Source organism: Perognathus longimembris, chromosome 5 (genome assembly GCF_023159225.1).
Source record: "Perognathus longimembris pacificus isolate PPM17 chromosome 5, ASM2315922v1, whole genome shotgun sequence".
Lineage (NCBI taxonomy): Eukaryota > Metazoa > Chordata > Mammalia > Rodentia > Heteromyidae > Perognathus > Perognathus longimembris.
In genome coordinates, this window is record NC_063165.1 from 85,441,373 (window position 1) to 85,463,656 (window position 22,284).

The 22,284-nt window shown below is 51.5% G+C and overlaps 1 protein-coding gene across 1 annotated transcript in view; it reads right to left on the reverse strand.

Moving 5' to 3' along the window:
- C5H3orf70 (chromosome 5 C3orf70 homolog) overlaps positions 1-15,417 on the reverse strand; it is a 43,075-nt gene extending 27,658 nt beyond the window's left edge. The window contains exon 1 of the mRNA XM_048347273.1: positions 15,195-15,417. Coding sequence (XP_048203230.1) covers positions 15,195-15,405 — 211 coding nt within the window. The 5' untranslated portion in view covers positions 15,406-15,417. The remainder of the gene's footprint in view (positions 1-15,194) is intronic.
- Positions 15,418-22,284: the final 6,867 nt, after the last annotated feature.

Genomic DNA, 22,284 nt, shown 5'->3' on the forward strand with positions numbered 1-22,284 from the left:
CAATCCAGAGCGTGGGCAAAGCTGAGTGGGGAGCCCACACCGTAGCTGCTCGGCTGCGGCAGAAGAATCGCTGAGGCTCACGGGGTTAAGACTAGCCTGGGCCACACTGCAGGATTCCAGCTCCAAAACCCCCGGCAAAACAAAAACACCAATGAACAAACAAAAATTAAAAAACAAAAACAAAAATGAGCTGGGAATGTGGCTTAGCGGGAGAGTGCTCGCCTAGCATGCATCAAGCCCTGGGTTCGATTCCCCAGCACCACATATGTAGAAAACGGCCAGAGGTGGCGCTGTGGTTCAGGTGGCAGAGTGCTAGCCTTGAGCAAGAAGAAGCCAGGGACAGTGCTCAGGCCCTGAGTTCAAGGCCCAGGACTGGCAAATAAACCCAAAACCAGAACCTAAACTAAATATAAACTTTGTAAAGTTATACCTCTCATACAACTACGAATCAGAATCTAACCTTCCAGCTACATACACAGCAACCAAACTAGTAATAATCAAATACTAAATTATAATTTAAAGCATTTAATGCTGCTTCTAGACAGTTGTTTGGAACTTAACTAGAAGTTAACTCACAGAGAAAGAAATTAATTTACTGCCAAACCTAAATTCTTTAGTGTGTCAGCTCTGAAGACTTTAGTGAGGGCTTTTATAACATAATTGAACAATGATCTAAGAAGCAAAATTTCTGGCCAGGTATGGTGAGACATGCTTGTAAATCCAACTACCCAAGAGGCATAAGTAGGAGGATCATAATCTAAGGTAGGTCCCAGGCTAAAATCACAAGGCCCTATTAGGCAAAAGCCCAAAGGACTGGCGGTGTGCTTTGAGGCAGAGCACCCCCGTCTAGCAAGCATGAGGCCCTGAATTCAAACCCCAGTAGTGACAACAAAGTAGAAAATGTTGCTGCTCTTCCTCCATGACCTATACATCTGTAAAATATAGTGAATGAAGAACTTACTATTGAAGCCTAATCTGAGATTAATTTTAAATTATATTTTTAAATAAATGATATTTCAAGGTAGCTAAGCGGTACCTTACCTGTAAAAATGATGCCTCTAGAAAACATTTTAAAATAAGCTCATGAAGTAATTAATTGTGTTGATCTATGCAGACGTAAGGATTTATTAAGCCTAAAAATTATTTGATAATTTATCCCCATCCTATTCTAAGAAATTTGTAAACCAACAAACAACCTGCCAATAAGTCTCTATGTTCAATAACTTCAACTAAGGAAACTAAAGTCACTAATACATAACCTGCTGGGCATAGCCAATGTCCATGCCAGGCATCAAAACACCAAAAATGGCTAGAAAAATACATGATTTGATAAAGTGGGGGTCTAAATATAACAGGGAATATGGATGCTGTCTAAACATTCTCTCTTCAATCCAAACTGATTCATTTCACTTCTCAAGCGGAGTGATAACAAATTATATGTACACTCTCAGATGGAGTCAGAAAGAAGCCATACAGAGAAACACCACCTTCCCTTTCCATACCCGAGAACCACTTCCTTTGTGATCCAAAGCGTTAAGTACTGTTTGGATTTGCACAACTTCCCTTGGAGAATGTCAAGCCTCCCTTAATCTGTCTCATCACTGCATAGAAACAAAAAGCCAAGGAGGGTTCAGACAGGTTTCTGCTTATTTTACCTAGCAAACACTGAAGTTACTTTTTTGAATGTGAAAATTTGTACCTGATTAATGTTCGAGGATGCCAAGTCCAGAAAAAACATCAACTTTGTTTTATAATGATATTGATCATTTCTTCAGCTTTTTCACTCCATGTGAAGCAAACAGATTTCTCACTACGGTATGGTAGGGAACCCAAACAGGTCACCCTCACCGTGAATCGGGCATTTCCCCTGAATCCTACCCTACAGTATAATTTGGAAAGCGGTGAAATATGATCTTTTTCTAGCTTCCATAGAACTTAATGCTGTATTTCTATGACAATATGAGTGTATGCTTTTTAAAAAATATATGGTCTCCCTCATAGGGAAGAATTAGCACAGGTTTAGGCTAGTTACAGCAGAGGATCACAAGAGCCCAATAGCTATGCCCTTATGAACCCATAAGATGATGCTAAGTGAAATGAACTCCAAGTTATGGAAATGAGTGTTCTATCACTGTTGTAATTACTCTCAACATGCCATGTGGAACCGTAGCTTCCATTGTTGATGATCCTCTTGTATCCCCTTCCTGTGGTTGTACCTACACTATCACTGTATCTCATCTGAGTACCCTGGATACTGTATATACTGGTATTAGAACTAGGAAAGTGAAAGGGAATACCAAAATCCAGAGACACAGGATAAAAAGACAAACGATTCCAAAAGCAATCAATACTTGCAAAACTGTTTGGTGTAAACCAACTCAACAATTCATGGGGGGAGAGGGAAAGGGGGAAGGGGAGGGGGGAATGAGGGAGGAGGTAACAAACAGTACAAGAAATGTACCCAAGGCCTAACGTATGAAACTGTAACCCCTCTGTACATCACTTTGACAATAAATAAGAAAAAAATAAAAATAAAAATATATTGTTATTACATTTGCACTAAAATCATGACATGGCAGAAATATAGTTTTAATTATGATACAAAACAAGCTATTGATAACTGTCCTTAATAAGACTGCCTTCCTTAAACAACAGAAATAAGGGCTGGGAATATGGCTTAGTGGTAGAGTGCTTGCCTCGTATACATGAAGCCCTGGGTTTGATTCCTCAGCACCACATATACAGAAAAAGCCAGAGGTGGCGCTGTGGCTCAAGTGGTAGAGTGCTAGCCTTGAGCAAAAAGAAGCCAGGGACAGTGGTCAGGCCCTGAGTTCAAGCCCCAGGACTGAAAAAAAAAAAGCAAAAAAATATGAAATCTGTTAATTCACGGACCTTACTAGAAATTCAAGAGGCCAGATTTCTATAGTATCATTGAAGTGAAAGGCTACTACTGACTTTTAGGGAATAGTGGCAAGATACTGTCATATAAGAAAAAAAAGTTAGACAAATAAATTGAACACAAATCCTAATCCTTACGCAACTAACTAATAAAAACAACTGCAAAGCTTAACAGTACCCTTCTTTCTTTGTCCAAGACCAGACTCAAACTCACGGATCCCCATGCTTTTGCTCCCGAGTTGGTGCTCTTGGGCCTGAGCCACCCCTCCAAGCCTGACCCCCCCAAGGATCTTCCAGCATCTCCCCCTCCGCACGGAAGGCTCTCCTCCCCTCCCACCCAGGTCTGTAGGTAGTTCCTACCTGTACTCTCTCAACTCAAGCATCTCCTCCCCAACCAGGCCTCGGTCACCCCGCCCGCACCCAGCACTTTGTGTCTGTAATCCGTAAGCAACTGCCGTTCCAGGCTGCTGTAGTGGATTCCTTCACAGTGCCGACTGTGTCGTGTCTGTCTCACTTGCTGAGAAGGAAGCTCCAAGAGAGTGGGCATCCTTGCTACCTTCCTCGTGGCTATATTCCCAGCACCTCGTCCAGGGGTCTGCATAGGACACGGGTTTGATAAAGAGTAGAAGGTGACAACACTTCTTTAGTGTAGCTCTTCTTTAGTCAAAGACCTAAGACAGCTGGCCTCCTAGTTGCTCAGGAGGCTGAGATCTGAGGATCACCATTCAAAGCCACCCTGGCAAGAAAGCTCAGGAGACTCTTATCTCCAATTAACCACCAGAAAACCATAACTGGAGCGGAGGCCCTGAGTTCAAACCCCACAAAAGACAAAACAAACAAACAAGAAAAAAAACGGTAGGGCTCCTATATAAGAAATAGCTTGCTATTGCTAATAACACACTGTCCAGAGATGGAACGAGCAGTTTTCTAGTCACTCTACAGAAGCTGATGTCGAGTTTGAAAACAAGAATGTTGAAGATTCAAAGTACCAGGTTAGACTCAGATTTTTTTTGTGTGTGTGTGTGTTTGTTTTTTCTATAGATTCAGATGGTTTTTAAGCAGTTCCAATTTTATACTCTGGCTGATATTCTTCATACGCACTTACCAGACCCATTCTACTAATTAGTGACTTAACACAATTATAACTATAAATCCAACGACGTTGTATAAAAATGACCATTATAAAATACAGGTAGGGCAACATTACTAATAAGATAAACACTGCCAAATAGCAAAATTGATAAGGAAGGAACAAACTCATCAAGTTGTCAGGGCAAAGGGGCACAAAGTAGCTATAATGAAAAAATAAACAGATCAAGTTTCACACACTAAAAAGCAATTATTTAAATGAGCATGCCTATAATATTAATCTACTGCTTAATTAGGAAGTCAATCGGGGACTTGTCCTATTACCAAAATATCTGTAGTCAAACAAAAGAAAATGATAACGAGTTTGTTCCTACCATTCCAAATACAGAACAGATTGTAAACCCGTAAGTGACATGACATCCAAACAATCAAGCCTTCATTTCGAGAGTAGATGAAAGCACAAGCCATGTGTTCGCAGTGGCTACACAATGAAAGCTAACAGCCACAGATATTCTCAGACACATCGCTAAGCAAGGTATCAACAAGCTCCTCTTTCAGTGTGTCTCTCAAAATATAATCCTTTAAAATATATATTAAAATACTCTTAAATGCATTAGTTAGCAAGACCCCCATCTCAACCAACAAAAAGATGGAGTGGGCCTGGCGATACACGTCCAGCATCCCAGCTGTGTGGAAAGTGGAAGCAAGAGGACTGCAGTCCAAGACAACTCCAGCCTGAGACATCCTGGCCAAAACTAACAAAGGCACAAGGCCTGGGAGGCCTGCTCAAAAGGCAGAGCACTTGCCTACTGAGCACAGGCTCTGAGTTCCAACCCCACCACTACTACAAGGAAAAACAGCTTCGAGATAAAAGGGCTCTTTACGAGGTGCTGTTGGGTTTGTTTCTTCAGAGCTGAGGACGAAACTCCGGGCCAGGGCCTTGCCCTTGCCAGGCTTAAGCTCTTCCACCAAGCTAAGTCCCCAACCCCTTTCGTGAGCTTTCTCCACGGTATCACCCACAGTAAAATAAAAAATAAAAAAGTCATCCTTCTAGAGAGATAAATCAGTGGATTTTATTATCGTTACAAAGTTCCACAAGTATCAACTACTTAAATCCGGAACATTTTCATAGTCCACAAAGAAACTTCACACCAACCATCAGTTGCCGTCTCTTGTTCGAACACATCCTGGGACACCATGAGTCTGCTTTTTGTCTGTGTAAATCACTGATTCTGGACTCTTCATCCACGTGAACTCATGTAGCACACAGGTAAGATGGTTGTTGTTGTTTGTGTTTGGTGCCATGGCATGGACACTGACTTTAGCTTTTTTGACCAAGGCTGGTGCTCTACCACTTGAGCCCAAACTCCACTTCGAGCTTCACTGGTGGTAAATTAGAGGTAAGATTAGTATGGACTTTCCAGCCCAGGCTGGCTTCCGACCGCAAGCCTCCAACCTCAGCCTCCGGAGTGGCTAAGGCTGGAGGAACGAGACCCCTGCCCTCAGCCCACACAGGTGTCTGTGTAGACTTCCTTCGCCTCGGACACATTTCCAAGGCTCACTCGTGCACTCGTGGGTCTAAGCCTTCCATCCCCTCCGCTCCACCGTCAGGGAGCAGGCTGGGGATGTAGATTCCATTCTCCATTCATCCTTCAGGGCTGGCAGGGATCTGGGATCTTTCTCCTGGGCTTGTATCACTTAGCACGGCTATGAATGTTTACATACAAAAACAAAACAAAATTAAAACAGTTTGCCTGAAGTGTGATGTATGACTGGTTCTAAAGAGCATTAAGAGCATAGAGTTATTGCCTCTTATTATACTGATTCAAAATCACATGTATTTATAGTTTGTGTTGTTACATAAAATCACTGAGGCAACGTTAAAACAGACATGCATCATAGTAGAAATTCCAAGAATTGTTTCTAACCATATGGTATACTAGGATACCTGACCAACCTCCTGCAGAGACAAAAATGCTGAAAAGTTAATATTCTGCCCTACATTGATGAACTGACAAAAACAAGTAAGGAATACTCAGCGAAAATAAACAGCTGGATGCCAGTGGCTCATAACTACAATCCTAGCTACTCAAGAGGCGGAGATACGATGGTCAGGGTTCAGAGCTAGCCCAAGCAGAAACTCTTATATCCAACTAACCACCACCACCACCAACACCACCACCAACAACAAAAAACACCACAGAGGCTGGGGATATGGCCTAGTGGCAAGAGTGCTTGCCTGTACACATGAGGCCCTGGGTTCAATTCCCCAGCACCACGTATACAGAAAATGGCCAGAAGTGGTGCTGTGGCTCAAGTGGCAGAGTGCTAGCCTTGAGCAAAAAGAAGCCAGGGACAGTGCTCAGGCCCCGAGACCAAGCCCCAGGACTGGCCAAAACAACAACAACAAAAAAAAAACCACACAGAAGGAAAGCTGTGGCTCAAGTGGCAGAGTACTAAGCAAAAGAGCTAAGGGACAGTGCCCTGGCCCTGAGTTCATGCCCCAGCACTGGTGCAAATAAAAGAACATAAATAAATAAATAGCAGAAGTTTAGTGAGATGTGTGAAAGCGAACATGATATTTCTTTGGTTGGATAGGTGAACTTTAGCTTTTTAACTATGGTTTTCTGAAGCTCAGAATTCAGGAGACAAAGTTTAAGCCTTATCACAGAAGTCTAAGAAAACTCCAAAAATTGGGATCAATGTGATAGAAATATACTTACTCCTACTCCTGCTTATCTTGAACGCCTTCTGCCAAGCACTGTAATCTTAGCTACTCAAGAGGCTGAGACCTCAGCATCAATCGCCATTTGAAGCCAGACCAGGCAGGAAAGTCCATGAGACTCATCTCTAATAAACTACACACACTACACACACACACACACACACACACACACACACACACACACGGTGCTATGGCTCTGTAGAGTGCTAGCCTTAAGCAAAAGCAGCTCAGGGACAGAGCCCAGGCCCAGAGTTCAAGCCCCAGGACCAGAAAAAAACAAAACAAAATAAAACAACAGCAACAACAACAAAAGCATGTCTGTCATGTTTAAAGAAATAAAAAGAACATAATATGGTATAAAAAAAGAACAAATAAATACATATTTTAAAAGAGCAAGGTTTTTGTTTATGGCTACCTGAAAAGAATCAAATACAAGATCAATGGCATATGCCTGTAAACCAAGCAAATAGAAAGGTGAGGAAGGAAGACTGCAAGGCCAACCTGAGACACTTAGTGAGACCTTTCAAAACAAAACAAACAACCACAGAAACTAACCACACTGCTGGTGCCGAGGAGAAAAACAACACACTGACAGACAGATATAGGCTTAGCGACAAAGGATGGAAAAATAATTTCTAATTGAGAAAATAACAATGGAAAACTATGTTTACAATGCAGCACTTAGCAGTTAATACCTTAACCATTAGCAGTATTAAAAACCAACTGACAATTTGTAGCTTAAGAAGTTGTTCTCTTGAGATGTCATTAAGAAATAAACAGTGTCAGCCATAAAAGAAATGCAAATAAAAACAATATTAAGATTCCACCTCACCCCACTAAGAATGGCAGGGATGTGGCCAAAAGGGACTACTACTACACGGTCGGTGAAAGTGTAAACTTGTTCAACCACTCTGGAAAGCGGTGTGGAGGCTCCTCCAAAGGCTAAACAGAGCTCCCCTACCACCCAGCAGTCCTGCTTTTGGGCATTTACTCAAAGGATTATAAGCAAGATCACACTAAAGCTACCAGGACAACTATGTTTGTCACAGCACAATTTGCCATCACTAAACTATGGAACCAACCCAGCTGCCCCTCAGTAGATGAGTGGATCAAGAAAATGTGGTACATATACACAATGGAATTCTATGCTTCTATTAGAAGGAATGACTTAACCCCATTCATGAGGAAATGGAAAGACTTGGAAGAAAATCATACTAAGTGAAGCGAAGTGAGCCAGACCCAAAGAAACATAGACTCTATGGTTTCACTCATTGGAAACAATTAGTACTTGTCTAGGATAGTCCTAGCAGAGGAGCACAATAGCTCAATAGCTATGTACATATGATCACATAAGATGATGCTAAGGGAAATGAACTATAAAATTTGGAAATAAGCGGTTTATCTTTGATGTTGTTATTTCCAATGTACCCTATGAAATTAGGCCTTTTTCTTTTGTCTTTCTTCCCCATGCTTTTACCTGTTGTCACTGTAACTGACTTTGGTACACTGGGTATTGTGTGCACGTTTATCGAAACTAGGGAGTAACACCAAAATGGAGAGACGAAGGGTAAAAGGTGAACCAATGCAACATCAATACTTACAAGACAATATGCCATAAACCAACGCGGGGGAGGATGGGGAGGGGGCCAGGAAGGGGGAAAGGGGGGAGAAAAACGAAGGAGGAGGTAACAAGTTTGATAAGAAATATACTCACTGCCTTACATATGTAACTGTAGCCCCTCTGTACATTACTTTGACAATAAAAGAGGGGGGGGGCTGGGAATGTGGCTTCGTGGTAGAGTGCTCACCTAGCATGCACGAAGCACTAGGTTCGATTCCTCAGCACCACAAATACAGAAAGAGCCAGAAGTGGCGCTGTGGCTCAAGTGGCAGAGTGCTAGCCTTGAGCAAAAAGAAGCCAGGGACAGTGCTCAGCCCTAGAACTGGCTAAATAAATGAAATGAAATAAAATATACAGTGTCATCTATGTAGTAACGTCACAAAAAAAGTGTCTGGCAGAGATATTGTCATGAAGAAACAATATTTACAATTTGTGATATTCTACATTTAACCTGAACTCTAAAAAATATGAAGTTATTAAGAAAAAATGTGAAGTCATAAAAGGAGGCTACAGTAATAAACAGATGCAACCTGGACTGAGCCATGCACTGAGAAAGACAGCCAGGAAGTCAGTTTCAACATTTGTATGTTTTTGAGCTATTATATTTCCTCTGTTTTTTTGGTGTGTGTTTTTTTTCTTCCACACAATCACAGGGCTTGTTGGCTGATGTTATTATTGGTGGTGGTGGTGGTGAAGTGAGGATCAAAAAAAAAGAGGGAAGAAAGTCTAACTCCAAGGCCTGCTGTCAAAAGAGGACATTTTCTGCTTTCACGGGGCTTTTTTTCTTTTTTTTACTTTTGAGAAGTGACGAGATCTTCAGATCTTAGTAGCTGGATTACAGGCAAGACCCACCAGTGCCTGGTGCAAACACATTTTTGCCTATTGTTTAAAAAAGTTATGTTACTCAAATATAGTACCAATTATTATAGAAAATAAGTTTTAGCTGGGCGTTGGTGGCTCATGTCTCTAAGTCTAGCTACTCAGGAGGCTGAGATGTGAGGATCGCAGTTCAAAGCCAGCCTGGGCAGGAAAGTCCATGAGACTCTTATCTCCAGTTAACCCTCAGGAAACTGTAAGTGGGGCTGTGACAAGTGGCAGAGCAATAGCCTTGAGCTCAAGAGCTCAGGGATAGTAGCCAGGCCCAGGGTTCAAGTCTCATGACGGAAAAGGAAGAAAGGGGAGGGGGGGAGGGAGGGAGGGAGGGAGGGAGGGAGGGAGGGAGGGAGGGAGGGAGGGAAAGAAAGAAAATAAAAATTTTACAATGTATAGAAATGCCCATCTCTTCAATGGCTGGACACGTTCTCACCACATCCTGAGTGGAAGAGCAAGCCTTGTTGGCAAGTGGTTTGGAATAGCGTTAGGCAAGTTCCCTAATGGAAAAGTGAGGACAATTAGAGCATTTACCAAACAGGTTATAATGATTACGGAGTTACGAGCACATCTGTATTTGTTACTTTTCCCATCTCTGTGACAAAGTACCTAGAAGAAGCACTTAGAGGAGGACAGATCTGCTTGCGGTCTCGGAAGGATTTAGTCTCTCATGATGGAGAAGGCATGGCGGGCAGGAAGTAGAAAGTAAGACAGGACAGGATCCCAGTATAACCTTCAATGACAGGCCCCCGGGACCTATGTCCTCGGTGGAGATCCCACCTCTCAATTCCCACAAGCCCCCAACTGGAGGCTCAGTGGTCAACACGGGAGCCTGCGAGGGGCATTTCATCCTCAAGCCGTCACATTCCAAACATGGCAGCTGTGCTGCCAACAAGGCCTGTGAGTGCGCGATTGCGGAGGCTGACGCACCGTGGCTGACACCCCGTAGCTCTGGAAGAGCCATGGAGAAACTACACCACACCTTCACACCTTCCTCTTAGAACTCGCGTGGGCTTCCTTCAGTGGCCACTGTTCTTTCTTGCCGTTTTCCTCTCCTTTCTTTCCCTCTCCCCTCCCCTCCCCTCCCGCTTTCTTTCTTTTCCTGTCTATGTTTCACTGACAATCTTTCCTGAATACACTGTCTACAGCCACTGCTACAGGGAGGACTGAGCTACGCTTTAGGAACCCAGCCAGTACGCTCCCAGGGCAGTCAGGGCTTGATTGTGCATTTCCTGAGTTAGTTGTCTCAAAGCAGCAGAAAAACGGAGCAAGTAGAGTAACAAAAACTACAGTGTTAACTTGCTAACACAAAGGAGCGTGCTTTCACTCAGGTCCTGACAGCTGAACTCTCTAATCAGCACCTTTTGTCTGTATAGGAAACCTATAAATAGGAAGCTAAATTGAAACCAAAAATGTTTGGGCTGGCCTGGCCCCAAGGACTGGCGTGCACACACACGCTGCTCACCACCTTCTGGAAAGCAGGCACACCTCGGTTAGCGCTGGAAAACAGGCACACATCCTGCTTCTCCAACTCCCCTTTTTCTACTTTTCCAAGCCTCCGATCCACATCCCCGACTGTCAGTCTTTCTTTAGATATGCTAATATCATCTTATTAGAGGACATCAAGTCCCGCTTGTCCTCCTTTCAACCTAAAAGAAACAGACATCTTTCAAGATTCCTTCTAAAGGAAACTGCGCCGAGCTCTGCCGGTGGCGCCGACTCCACGCCCCGCACGCCCGCCCTCCACCTTCTCCCCACTCTCTCTCATATAAGGCTTCGCTTGGGTGTGAGTCTCCAGCACGTGAACTCTTCAGAGTTCTTCTTCTTCTGGATTTCACTCTGCAGTGGGCATGACGTGTCCAGTTCTTCAACATTTTCCTCGTCACTAGGTCAGTGGAACTGGGTCAGTTCATCACGCTGCTCTGCGGTACCGATGGCGGCACCAAGCCCAGGTCCCAGAACTAGAATCAGGCTCCTCCACTCCTTACTGGCTATGTGCCATGGAAAGGTACTTTTTCTTGGTTGCTGTTACTTCGGTCTTTCTCTCAACTCTAAAATGGACATAGTGACTAGTCCATCACTCACAACAGTCCTCAGCATAATAATCTTACTCTGGCACAAAATAATCACTGAATAACTATTAAGACAATCATCTCTGTGTCCTAGTTCTTGACTCCCAGCATTCTATTCCCATTTTACACTGAAAAATTTCCTGTGTCAATTGTCCTAAGAATCAATCTTTCACCATCCTTCATAATAAAGAAATCACTACTAGTCTTTAATAATAAAGAAAATCACTACCACTGTAAGTTACCAATGTCTAAGAAATAACCCACAGGAAACTGGTTCCAGTATTCTTTCTTCAAGCACTCATTTCCTTGGCTTTCGGTGGTCACTTTCCAGAATTTTCTTCTCTCTGTAGCTCTTCTTAGATGTCACTGGCAGCTTAGGTTCCTGTATCGGCACTCTAAACACTAGTGTTCTAAAAGAAAAGCCTGGGGCTTTCTTCATTTCTCATGGTACCATCTCTCGCGGCAATCTCACACTTCATTCTGGCTAGAACAATAACCTATAAATAACTTCTATGTTATGAATTCTAGGTTATCTCTAGCCCAGCCCTCTCCCCTGAGTTCTTCAGATTCCCATAGCTAACTCCCACTGACATTACCATGAATGGACAAAAGTGTTTAAATTCAGTAGATCCAAACCTGGTTTCATAATTTACCTCACAATCCTACATTTTCATTCGTCTGAGCTGCACAAGACAGAAATTTAGAGGTCTAGAAGTTATCCTTAATAACTTTCCTGCTCTTCCCTCTCCACGTTTGCTCAAGCCTACGGATGTTCACCTCAGATCTGCCCACTTGTCTGTCTCTGCCAACCAGATTTCTTCTTCCTTGATGATCTGCCTTTTTAAATTTTTTTTTTTTTTGCCAGTCCTGGGCCTTGGACTCAGGGCTGAGCACTGTCCCTGGCTTCTTTTTGTTCAAGGCTAGCACTCTGCCTCTTGAGCCACAGCGCCACTTTCAGCTTTTTCTGTTTATGTGGTGCTGAGGAATCGAACCCAGGGCTTCATGCATGCTAGGCGAGCACTCCACCACGAAGCCACATTCCCAGCCCATGATCTCTCTTTTGTACAAAAAGTTATACTTTAAACCAGTGCCCAGTGGTATCTGCCTTTACGGGTGTGAAGGGCTGCTTTTCATTTTGGTATTCTCGGCTCTAGTGAGCAAATCAATTATCTCACCTTGATCACTTAGCATTTTTCAAGAAATACAAAAAAAAAAAAACAAAACCAGCATGGGTTCTGCCCTTACCATCTTCTCCAAGAGCAGGATCCAGCTGTATTTACACCTGTCTTCTGTCTCCATAAACAGGTCTCATTTTGCCTGAGGCTGGTGGCTCAAGTCTATAACTCTAGCTACTCAGGAGGCTGGGGTCTGAGGATCATTGCTCGAAACCAGCCTGAAGAGTAACGTCCGTGAGACTCTTACTTCCAACTGACCACCCAAAAGCTGGGAGTGGAGCTGGGAGTAGAGCATTAACTGTCAGCAGAAAAGCTCCAGAGCCGCATCCGGGTCCTGAGTTCAAGGCCCAGGTCTAGCTGGCTGACTGAAGGACTCACACACACAACTAGTCGACTGCAAGTGGAGACGTGACGCGAGTGGCAGAGCGTCAGCCCCGGCCCAAAAGGCCAAGAGCGGGTTTGAGGTCCTTAGTTCCAGCTTGAGTACTGGCGCGCGCACACGCACACACACACAAACGATGTCTCATAAAGAAAAGATGCTGAAGCCATGCACGACGAAATAAAAGGACTCCTGCTAAGCACTGGCAAGTTACACCCGGGTCACATAAAAGAGAAAATGATTCTCAGACATGCTGTTTCCCCTCAAGAACAATGCCACTTGGCTGTAAAGGGTAGAAAGAGCTGCCGCCCGGCCAGGTGAGGCGGCAGTAACACAGCATCTGGTGGCTTCACACACCACCGCTGCCCGTGGGTGGGTGGGGTCCCCGAGCCCCCGCCAGGGCAGCAAGCAGACCCGGAGCCCGCTGGAGGCCTGGAAAACAGAGCATGAGTATAGGTCTGACGGACGAACCGGGGGGAACCAGCAACAACGGTCCCGCACACCCGACCTCACCGCCCCTTTTCTCAATCCAGATGCCTTAAACTCAGCTCCCGGCCGCTGAGCAAGCAGCGAGGACTTGGGGAGGCCACCTGGGTGACATCATAACCGACCATCTTCCGCTGTTCTGAGGGGCGCTTGCGGGGCTGGATCTGAATAAGCAGCCGAAGAGCAGTCAGAGTCCTGCCTTGCTGGAACCTCAACAACGTTTTGTCTTCAGGTTACAGGTGGGCGACCGGAACACCTGGGCGAGGAGGAGCCCGCGGGGCGTCAGCAAGGAGGTGCCAGCAAGGAGGTGCCCGCGGGGGCGTCGGCGGGGAGGTGCCCGCGGGGGCGTCGGCGGGGGCGTCGGCGGGGCGGTGCCCGCATGGCCGTCGGCAGGCCCCGGCTCCTCGGCCGTCGCCGTCTTCAGGGCGGCGTCCACGTCGGGAGCCGCATGGCGTCTCCTCCTCGGCCGCTACTTCATCCACAACTCGGACAAAGACCGAGCGCTCTGCGCATCCGACGCGCGCATCGCAAGAACTTTTGGAAACAGCATACACGTAACACATGGGTGCGTGTGAGCGCGCACACACGCGCACACACACGCACACGCGCACACACACACGCGCACACACGCACACACGCACACGCGCACACACACACGCGCACACACGCACACACGCACACGCGCACGCGCACACACGCGCACACACGCGCACACGCGATCTTTGCCAGGATTTTAACACACGGTAGGTCAGGAAAACGGGCGAACCTAAGATAAAACCGGGAGACACCCAAGGGGTCGGCATCGGCATCCGACCGCGCCCCGGGGCGGCGGGGGCGGCGGGGCGGCGCTTAACCGCTGCAGGTGCGACGCGCACGCACACACAAACACGCGCGCGCGCACACGCGCACGCACAAACACACATGCGCACGCAAACACACGCGCGCACACAAACACACATGCACACGCGCGCACACACAAACACACGCGCGCGCGCACACACGCACACACAAACACACATGCGCACGCAAACACACGCGCACGCACAAACACACGCGCACACGCGCGCACACACAAACACACGCGCGCGCACACACGCACACACAAACACACATGCGCACGCAAACACACGCGCACGCACAAACACACATGCACACGCGCGCACACACAAACACACGCGCGCGCGCACACACGCACACACAAACACACATGCGCACGCAAACACACGCGCACGCACAAACACACATGCACACGCGCGCACACACAAACACACGCGCGCACGCGCACACACGCGCACACGCGCACGCACGCGCATGAACTGCGAGCTCAGCGCGCTGGGAGGCGACCCCGGACCCCGCCCCGGCCCCCGGCCGCCCGCGTCGGCGGTGCCCCGGGGGTGGGGTGGGGTGGGGGTGGGGGGGGCGGGTCGCGTGGGTCTCGATCGCGAGTGGGGCCGCGTCCGCCTTTCCGGCTCCGGCTTCGCCAAGTCCCGCCGCGGGCCCGGGTTAGCGGGAGCGCCGGGTGCTGAGCTGAGCGCCCCCCGGGAGGGAGGGGGGGAGGGAGGAGGGAGGGCTGCCCCGGCGTCGAGTTCACACGCGTGCCCGGGCCCCGGGGCGGGGGGCGGAGGAGGCGCGCCCTCGGGGGGCCCGCGCCGCCCTCCTCCCGCGCCGCCCCCCCTCCCCTGCCCGGGGCCGGCCGGGGCGATCCCCACCCCCCCTCCCCCCGGCACCCCGCGGGGCCGGGCCCGAGCCGGCGAGGGGTCCGCGCGCTGGCGGGGTGGGGGGGTGGTCCGCGGCCCCCCGCCCCCTCCCCGGCCCCCCCGCCCCCTCCCCGCCCCTCCCCGCCCCCCTCCCCGCCCCCCGCCCCCCCCCCCGCACTCACAGTGGCACCATCCCAGGTGGCAGCACCAGTGCAGCTTGAAGCACTTGCCGTGGCTGTGCGTGGCGCAGATGGACAGCCCGTCGCACGGCTGGAAGTCGGGGCGGCGCGCGGCGCAGCTCCGCGCCAGGGCCTGCGCCTCGTCCACCTTCCCGCCCTTGCGCCCGCGCTCGGGCCCCGCCGCCGCCCCCGCCGCCCCCGCCGCCGCGCTCATCCTCCCCGCGGCGTCCGCCGGCCCCGGGCCCGGCCGCCGAGGCTGCGCTCCGGGAGCGCCGGCGGCGCGAGCTCCGCGGGCCAGGACGGGACGGGCGGAGGAGCCGCCCCGCGCGCGGGCGCCGCGACGGACGGGGCGGGGCGGCGGGGCGGGGCGACGGCCTCCCGCGCGCGCGCACGCTCACGCTCACGCACGCGCGCGCCACGCCCCCTCCCCGCGCACGCGCACGCGCCGCGCCCGGCGGCCTCCCCGCGCACGCGCCCCGGGCGCCCGGACCTCTCCGCGGGCACGCGCGGCGCGTGCGCGCCCTCCCTCCCAGGGGGCCTCGGGGGCGGGGGGGGGGGCGGAGCCTGGGGCCTGGACTCCCGCCGGCCCCGTCTCGCACGCACGCACGCACGCACGCACGGCGCGCTTTTCGCGGGCCGCCTTCGGGGAGGGGGGGGAGCCCCCGGCGGGCGCGCACCCGGGACGGAGCGGGCGCGTGCGCGGCGCGCGCCCCCGCGGAGCCTCGCGCTCGAGGGTCCCGGCCCGACGCCTTTCGGCCGCGGGGTCTTTGTCGAGAAATGGCCGGGGCTCGGCTCGCCTCGCCGGCCCGGGCCGCATGGGCGCGGCCACCACGCGAGCGAGAGGCGGGGCGGCGCGCGGGCGGGACGGCCATGGGGGGGTCAGCCATGGGGGGAGCCATGGGGGGGTCAGCCATGGGGGGGCAGCCATGGGGGAGCAGCCATGGGGGGTCAGCCATGGGGGGTCAGCCATGGGGGGGGTCAGCCATGGGGGTCAGCCATGGGGGGGTCAGCCATGGGGGGGGTCAGCCATGGGGGGGGGCAGCTATGGGGGGAGCCATGGGGGGGGTCAGCCATCGGGGGGCAGCCATGGGGGGCAGCCATGGGGGGGCAGCCATGGGGGGTCAGCCATGGGGGGGGTAGCCATCAGGGAGGGGGGTCACCTATGGGGGGGCAGCCATCGGGGGTCAGCCATGGGGGGGAGCCATGGGGGGTCAGCCATGGGGGGGCAGCCATGGGGGGGTCAGCCATGGGGGAGGTCAGCCATGGGGGAGGTCAGCCATGGGGGGGGCAGCCATGGGGGGGCAGCCGAACGTCCGGATGCCGAGAAGTCCGCCCGTCCCCTGGCCTGCCGCACATCCCACCCCGGCCCTGACGCCATTAACTCCCACCCCCCACCCCCTGAGACGTCATTACCCCCCCCATGGCACCGATCAGCGGGGGCCGCGCACGCGCACTCGCCCCCCCCCCCCCCCCCCCCCCGGCTGCCAGGACGCGACGATTAAAGTTTTGTCATTTAAAAAAATCCGCCTTGCGCCAAAGTGGAGGGCGGAGCGGGGCGAAAGCGCGGCCGCCCCCCCACCCCCCCGCCCCCCCTCACCCGCCCCCCCCCCCCCCGACGGCGATGCGGGCTGATCATCCCTAGGATGGGAGGCCGTGTTTCGCAGTGGTTTCCGGTCCGGGGAGGGAGGGTCACGTGTTCGCCGCGTCCCGGGCGTCGGAGGGGACCGGACGGGGTCGCCCAGGAGCGGGGGCGCCAGGGAGCGAGAGCCGGCCGTGACTAGGGGAGCCCGGGGGGTGGAGAGCCCGCCTCCCGAGCGCCCCCGGGGCGCCACCCCAGGAATGCAGAGAGCGCGCGCCCGTCCCCACGGGGAACAGCCCGTCCCCGCGGAGGAGCAGCCCGTCCCCACGGGGAGCAGCCCGTCCCCACGAGGAGCAGCCCGTCCCCACGGGGAGCAGCCCGTCCCCGCGAGGAGCAGCCCGTCCCCACGGGGAGCAGCCCGTCCCCACGGGAGCAGCCCGTCCCCGCGAGGAGCAGCCCGTCTCCGCGGAGGAGCAGCCGTCCCCACGAGGAGCAGCCCGTCCCCACGAGGAGCAGCCCGTCCCCCACGGGGAGCAGCCCGTCTCCGCGGAGGAGCAGCCGTCCCCACGAGGAGCAGCCGTCCCCACGAGGAGCAGCCCGTCCCCACGAGGAGCAGCCCGTCTCCGCGGAGGAGCAGCCGTCCCCACGAGGAGCAGCCCGTCCCCACGAGGAGCAGCCCGTCCCCACGGGGAGCAGCCCGTCCCCGCGAGGAGCAGCCCGTCTCCGCGGAGGAGCAGCCGTCCCCGCGGAGGAGCAGCCGTCCCCGCGGAGGAGCAGCCGTCCCCAGCCGGCCCGCTGTCAACTCCAGCTGGGCCGGGGAGGAGCTGAGGCTCGCGGCCCTGAGCTCCGCCGCCGCACGTGTGTCTCGCACAGTCCTCGGTACCGCGGCCATTGCCCGTCCAGGGTGACAGGGCTGGGGTGGGAATCCCTTCGGGTCCCAAGGTCACGCTGGGATTTCCAGACGCCCTCCCCCTGCCCTGCTGCAGGCCCGTGTCCACGGCTGACCGACGCCGCCTTCGCGCACCTGGCCTCCACACGTTTGACAAATCGAGGGGGGAGGAGGGGGGGGAGGGGGAGGGGGGAGGGGGGAGGGGGGGGAGGAGGGGGAGGGGGAGGGGGAGGGGGAGGAGGGGGAGGAGGGGGAGGAGAGGGGGAGGGGGAGGGGGAGGGGGAGGGGGAGGAGGGGGGAGGGGGAGGGAGGAGGGGGGAGGAGGAGATGAGCCTGTGATTGGCACCTCGTGGATGCTTCCTTATGCATTTCAGTTGTTCGTTCGTGTTTGTTTTTCCAGATGGGGCCTCCTGTTAACTCTGTCCAGGCTGGTTTCCAGCCACCATTCACTCACTGAGTAGCAGGGATTATAGGGGTGTGTCACATCTCTTATCTGAATGAAGATCTTTAATTTTCTGTGCCTGTACTTGGTACTTTACAAAATGAAGGAGTTACTGTATACTGTTTTATTTTGGAAACATCAGGGACACTCAACCAATACTATCGAATGGACATATCAAAATGTTTATGGGCATATCAAATATTCATGACCGAGGTAGTAGCTCAGTGATAGGGGCAAGAGCTCTGGGTTTGTTACCCCCAACCCATGTGCACAGACACACGCATACTCACACACACGCACACGTGTGTCTGTGTGTGTATATCTGGATGGATGGGAATTTTATAAATAGTATAGCAGGACAAAGCACCTGCTTTTTAAATCTCAGATCCCCCGGATGAGCGAATTTCTTTGAAGCCTTGCTTTAGAAACCGGCTGGAGTCTTTCTTGGTGTCCTACCTCTGTATGTGTCTGATGCTGGCACAAACACAGATTCAAAGAGGAACTGAAGAAAGACAGACTCATAACAGAGAAATATTCATGAGCTCTCCCTAACCTTTTGCTGTTAGACCACCAAGGGTGTCTTTTCCACAAAAGATAGCAGTAGGCCTCCATCAAAGGCAAGACTGAAAGGCAGACAGACCTTGAACCCGTCCCAGATAGCATTTCTTACAGATTTAAAGGGGGCGGAAGTGGGTGATCTTGTGGATCACCTCTACGTGACTTTTCAAAGGTGCCAAAGCAGCTCTTTGAAAGGGACTCGGCAGCTTTATACCTATTTATTGTGGTTGTTGTCTCAATCAACTGGGGGTTTGTTTTTATCACTGTAAATTTTTAGGGGATAAATAAGCCTCACAAACCGGGAACACCAAAGGGCTTGTCATTAAGCTGTCACCCCCCCCACACACACACCCCCAGGGGCATCGGCAAAGCTCTCAGTGTCCACGCTTCAGTGGGCCGAGACCCAGCGCACTCTGGGTGATGTGAGGGGGAGCGACAGGAGGAGGCCCAGGGCGAGCTTGAGCTCCGCGCAGCACAGCCGGCCTTTCCGCGCGAGCAGGCAGACCTACTTCCAGGAGCAGCGGGCCTCTCCGGTGGGTCAACCAGAGCACCTGGAGTGGTTTAACGTGAGGGTAACGCACCCATTCTCCATTTCCTTCGTGATTGATAATTTAAATAATGTAGCTTCAGTTAGCACATTTCAGTAAGCAGCTAAAGGTCACAAGGACAGAAAGGACATCCTGGAATACAAGGACGGACTCGTGGATTATGGATGAAGTGGCCGAGGGAACACAAGCCACTGGGAAGATGCTAGGCTGTGGCCCGTCCTCGATGCACCCCCAGGGCCCCAGGCAGGCAGCACCCAGCTTCCAACCGGGGGCTCATTTATCCACTTTATCAGAGCCACTGAGGGCTTTCTAGCCGCCATGCTCTGGGCAGGAAGCTGGAAATGATTTTGAGGACAGATTAATAATCCAGTCCTAAGAGTATCAAAGATAATTGCTTGAATGAAGGGTATTTATTTATTTATGTCCTGGTACTGGGGCTCGAACTCAGCACCTCAGGCTTTCGCTTGGCTTTTTCACTTTGGCTGGCGTTTTTTTGTTTTTTTGTTTTTTTGTTTTTTTTTTTGGCCAGTCCTGGGCGTTGGACTCAGGGCCTGAGCACTGTCCTTGGCTTCTTCCTGCTCAAGGCTAGCACTCTGCCACTTGAGCCACAGCGCCGCTTCTGGCCGTTTTCTGTATATGTAGTGCTGGGGAATCGAACCTAGGGCCTCGTGTATCCGAGGCAGGCACTCTTGCCACTAGGCTATATCCCCAGCCCCTTGGCTGGAGTTTTTTTTTATCACCGGAGCCATACCTTCACTTCTAGCTTTTTGTTGGTTATTTGGAGATAAGAGTTCTAGGGGCTTTTCCTGCCCAGGATAGTTTTGAACTGGCATCCTCCTGACTAGCCAGGAATAGAGACGTGAGCTGCATGCACCTGGATGAAGGGTTTTAAACAGCGTAATGAAGAGGAGGAGACACATGGGAATTCCCGGAGCCGCTGAAACACAGAACCATTTCCCAGGGCTCACCCTGCACTTCGCTCTTTCCCCTGAGAGCTGGTGCTCTACCCTCTGAGCCACAGCTCCACACTCAGCTTTTTAGTGGTCAATTGGAGATAAGAGTCTCACAGACTTTCTTGCCCCAGCTGGCTTTGAACTCTCACCCTCAGAGCCCAGCCGCCTGGATAGTAAGGATTACAGCCACGAGACATCTTTGCCCAGTGAGGCCTCTTTCTCTTAACTGCCATCTCATGAGAAATCCCACGGAAAGAGCCACATGACAACAAAGTTGGTATCTCCAGCCAACAGCCTAAAAGGACCCAATGTCTGGCAGCTACAGAAATGTGGCAGCAAATGATTCCACTGCAACCTTAGATAAAACCACAGTCCTGGAGAACACCTTGATTTCAGCCTTGGAAGAGACCCCCTAGCTCCTGAGCTGTTGTGCCTAAATCCCTGAGCCGTAGAAACTGTGAGGTAATCCACGTGGGTTGTTTTCACCTCCTCAACTGTAGAGCCATGTCAACACATGACTGATATAGAAGCCTCTGAAGACCTCTGTGTGGAATGACAGGACCAATTGTCATTTCCTATGCTAACTCTCTGTAATGACCTGCGATCCCTGGAACGGGGCCAGAGCAGAGATCAGAGATGTGGGGATTGCGAGTCCAAGGGGAGGCTGAGGAGAGTCTGAATGGTGCGGTAGGGAGGAGGTACAGAACCTCAGGAGGTAAGTCGGTAGGCACTCGGGATGGTTTGGTTCCAGGGCAGTGGGTTTGAAGGACAATGCTAGGAATTAGCTAGGGAAGTGGAAAGGAAACACCTTTATAGAGAGAAAGGAAATCTTTACTGAATGCAGTGAGCTATATATCCAAACACACACACTCTCTCTCTCAAAGAATCCTGTAATCCTAGCTACTCAGAACACTGAGCTCTCAGGATTGAAGTTCAAAGCCAGCCTGGGCAGAAAAGTCCATCAGGCTCATCTGTAATTAACCAGCAAAAAGCTAGACGTGGAGCTATGGCTCAAGTGGTGCAGTGTGAGCCTGGAAGGAAAGCGCAAGTGAAAGTCTGAGGCCCTGAGTTCAACCCCTGAAACCAACACTAGATAGACAGACAGATAGATAGCTAGACAGACAGACAGACAGACAGACAGATAGATAGATAGATAGATGGACGGACGGATAGACAGACAGACAGATAGATAGATAGATAGATAGATAGATAGATAGATAGATAGATAGATAGATGATAGACAGACGGATGGATGGATGGATGGATAGACAGACAGGGAGTTCAATATAAAATGTGTGGAGATTACAGTTCTGAGAGTCATGCCTGTGGGCACATGATTCAAAGACACGTGAAATGCAGTACTTCCATAAGAAAGTCTACCTTCTCATTCAAGGCGTTTACCCAGCACCCCCAGAGGCCAAGAACATAAGGAAGACGTGAAGAGTCGTGGGAATGATGCAATGCGGACGGGTAGGAACTGTGTTGTTCTGAAAAGCGCCCGTCTTCTTCACAGGTGTGTCACGGCCACGCAGGTGCAGCGCTGTGCTGTCTGGGTGACTGAATTTCTGGGAGGACCTAGCTTTCACTGCACTCCTCAGCGAGGAGCGAAAGGGCAGAAGCTCGGGGGTCAGACAGCACTGAGTTCAAGTCCGGGTTCTGCCCCACACACTGAGCCAACATTTCCTTCGCTCCATAAGGGAACCTAACAGCTCTATAGATTGTTAAATGCCAAAAACAGCCCTGGCACAAACAGACGAAGGCGAGGTGGTGCTAGGGGCGTGAAGCAATGGTGGCTTCACCTCCCACTCGCTGGGAAGGGCCCAGCCACCATGGAGGGAGCACCCTGCTGGAACTCGGTGCTGGGTGTCCGGTGGACTGTGCGCATGTGTGAGCCTGGGGCTGGCCGTGGGTGCTCCGGAGGCTGGCGGTGGCATGAGCGGGGGCCTGTGGTGCCGCAGAGGCTTTGAGAACAAACGGCTTTGAGAACAAACGCGATCGCTCCTCCAGGCCCGCGGGACTCCAGCCAGCGAGGGGCAGCGGAGTTCCTGGCGCGGCACTGGTTGGTGTGCACTGGGAACCCGCTTCGGCTTTACCTGAGTCGGTGCCTCGTTGTTAACGCGTTCT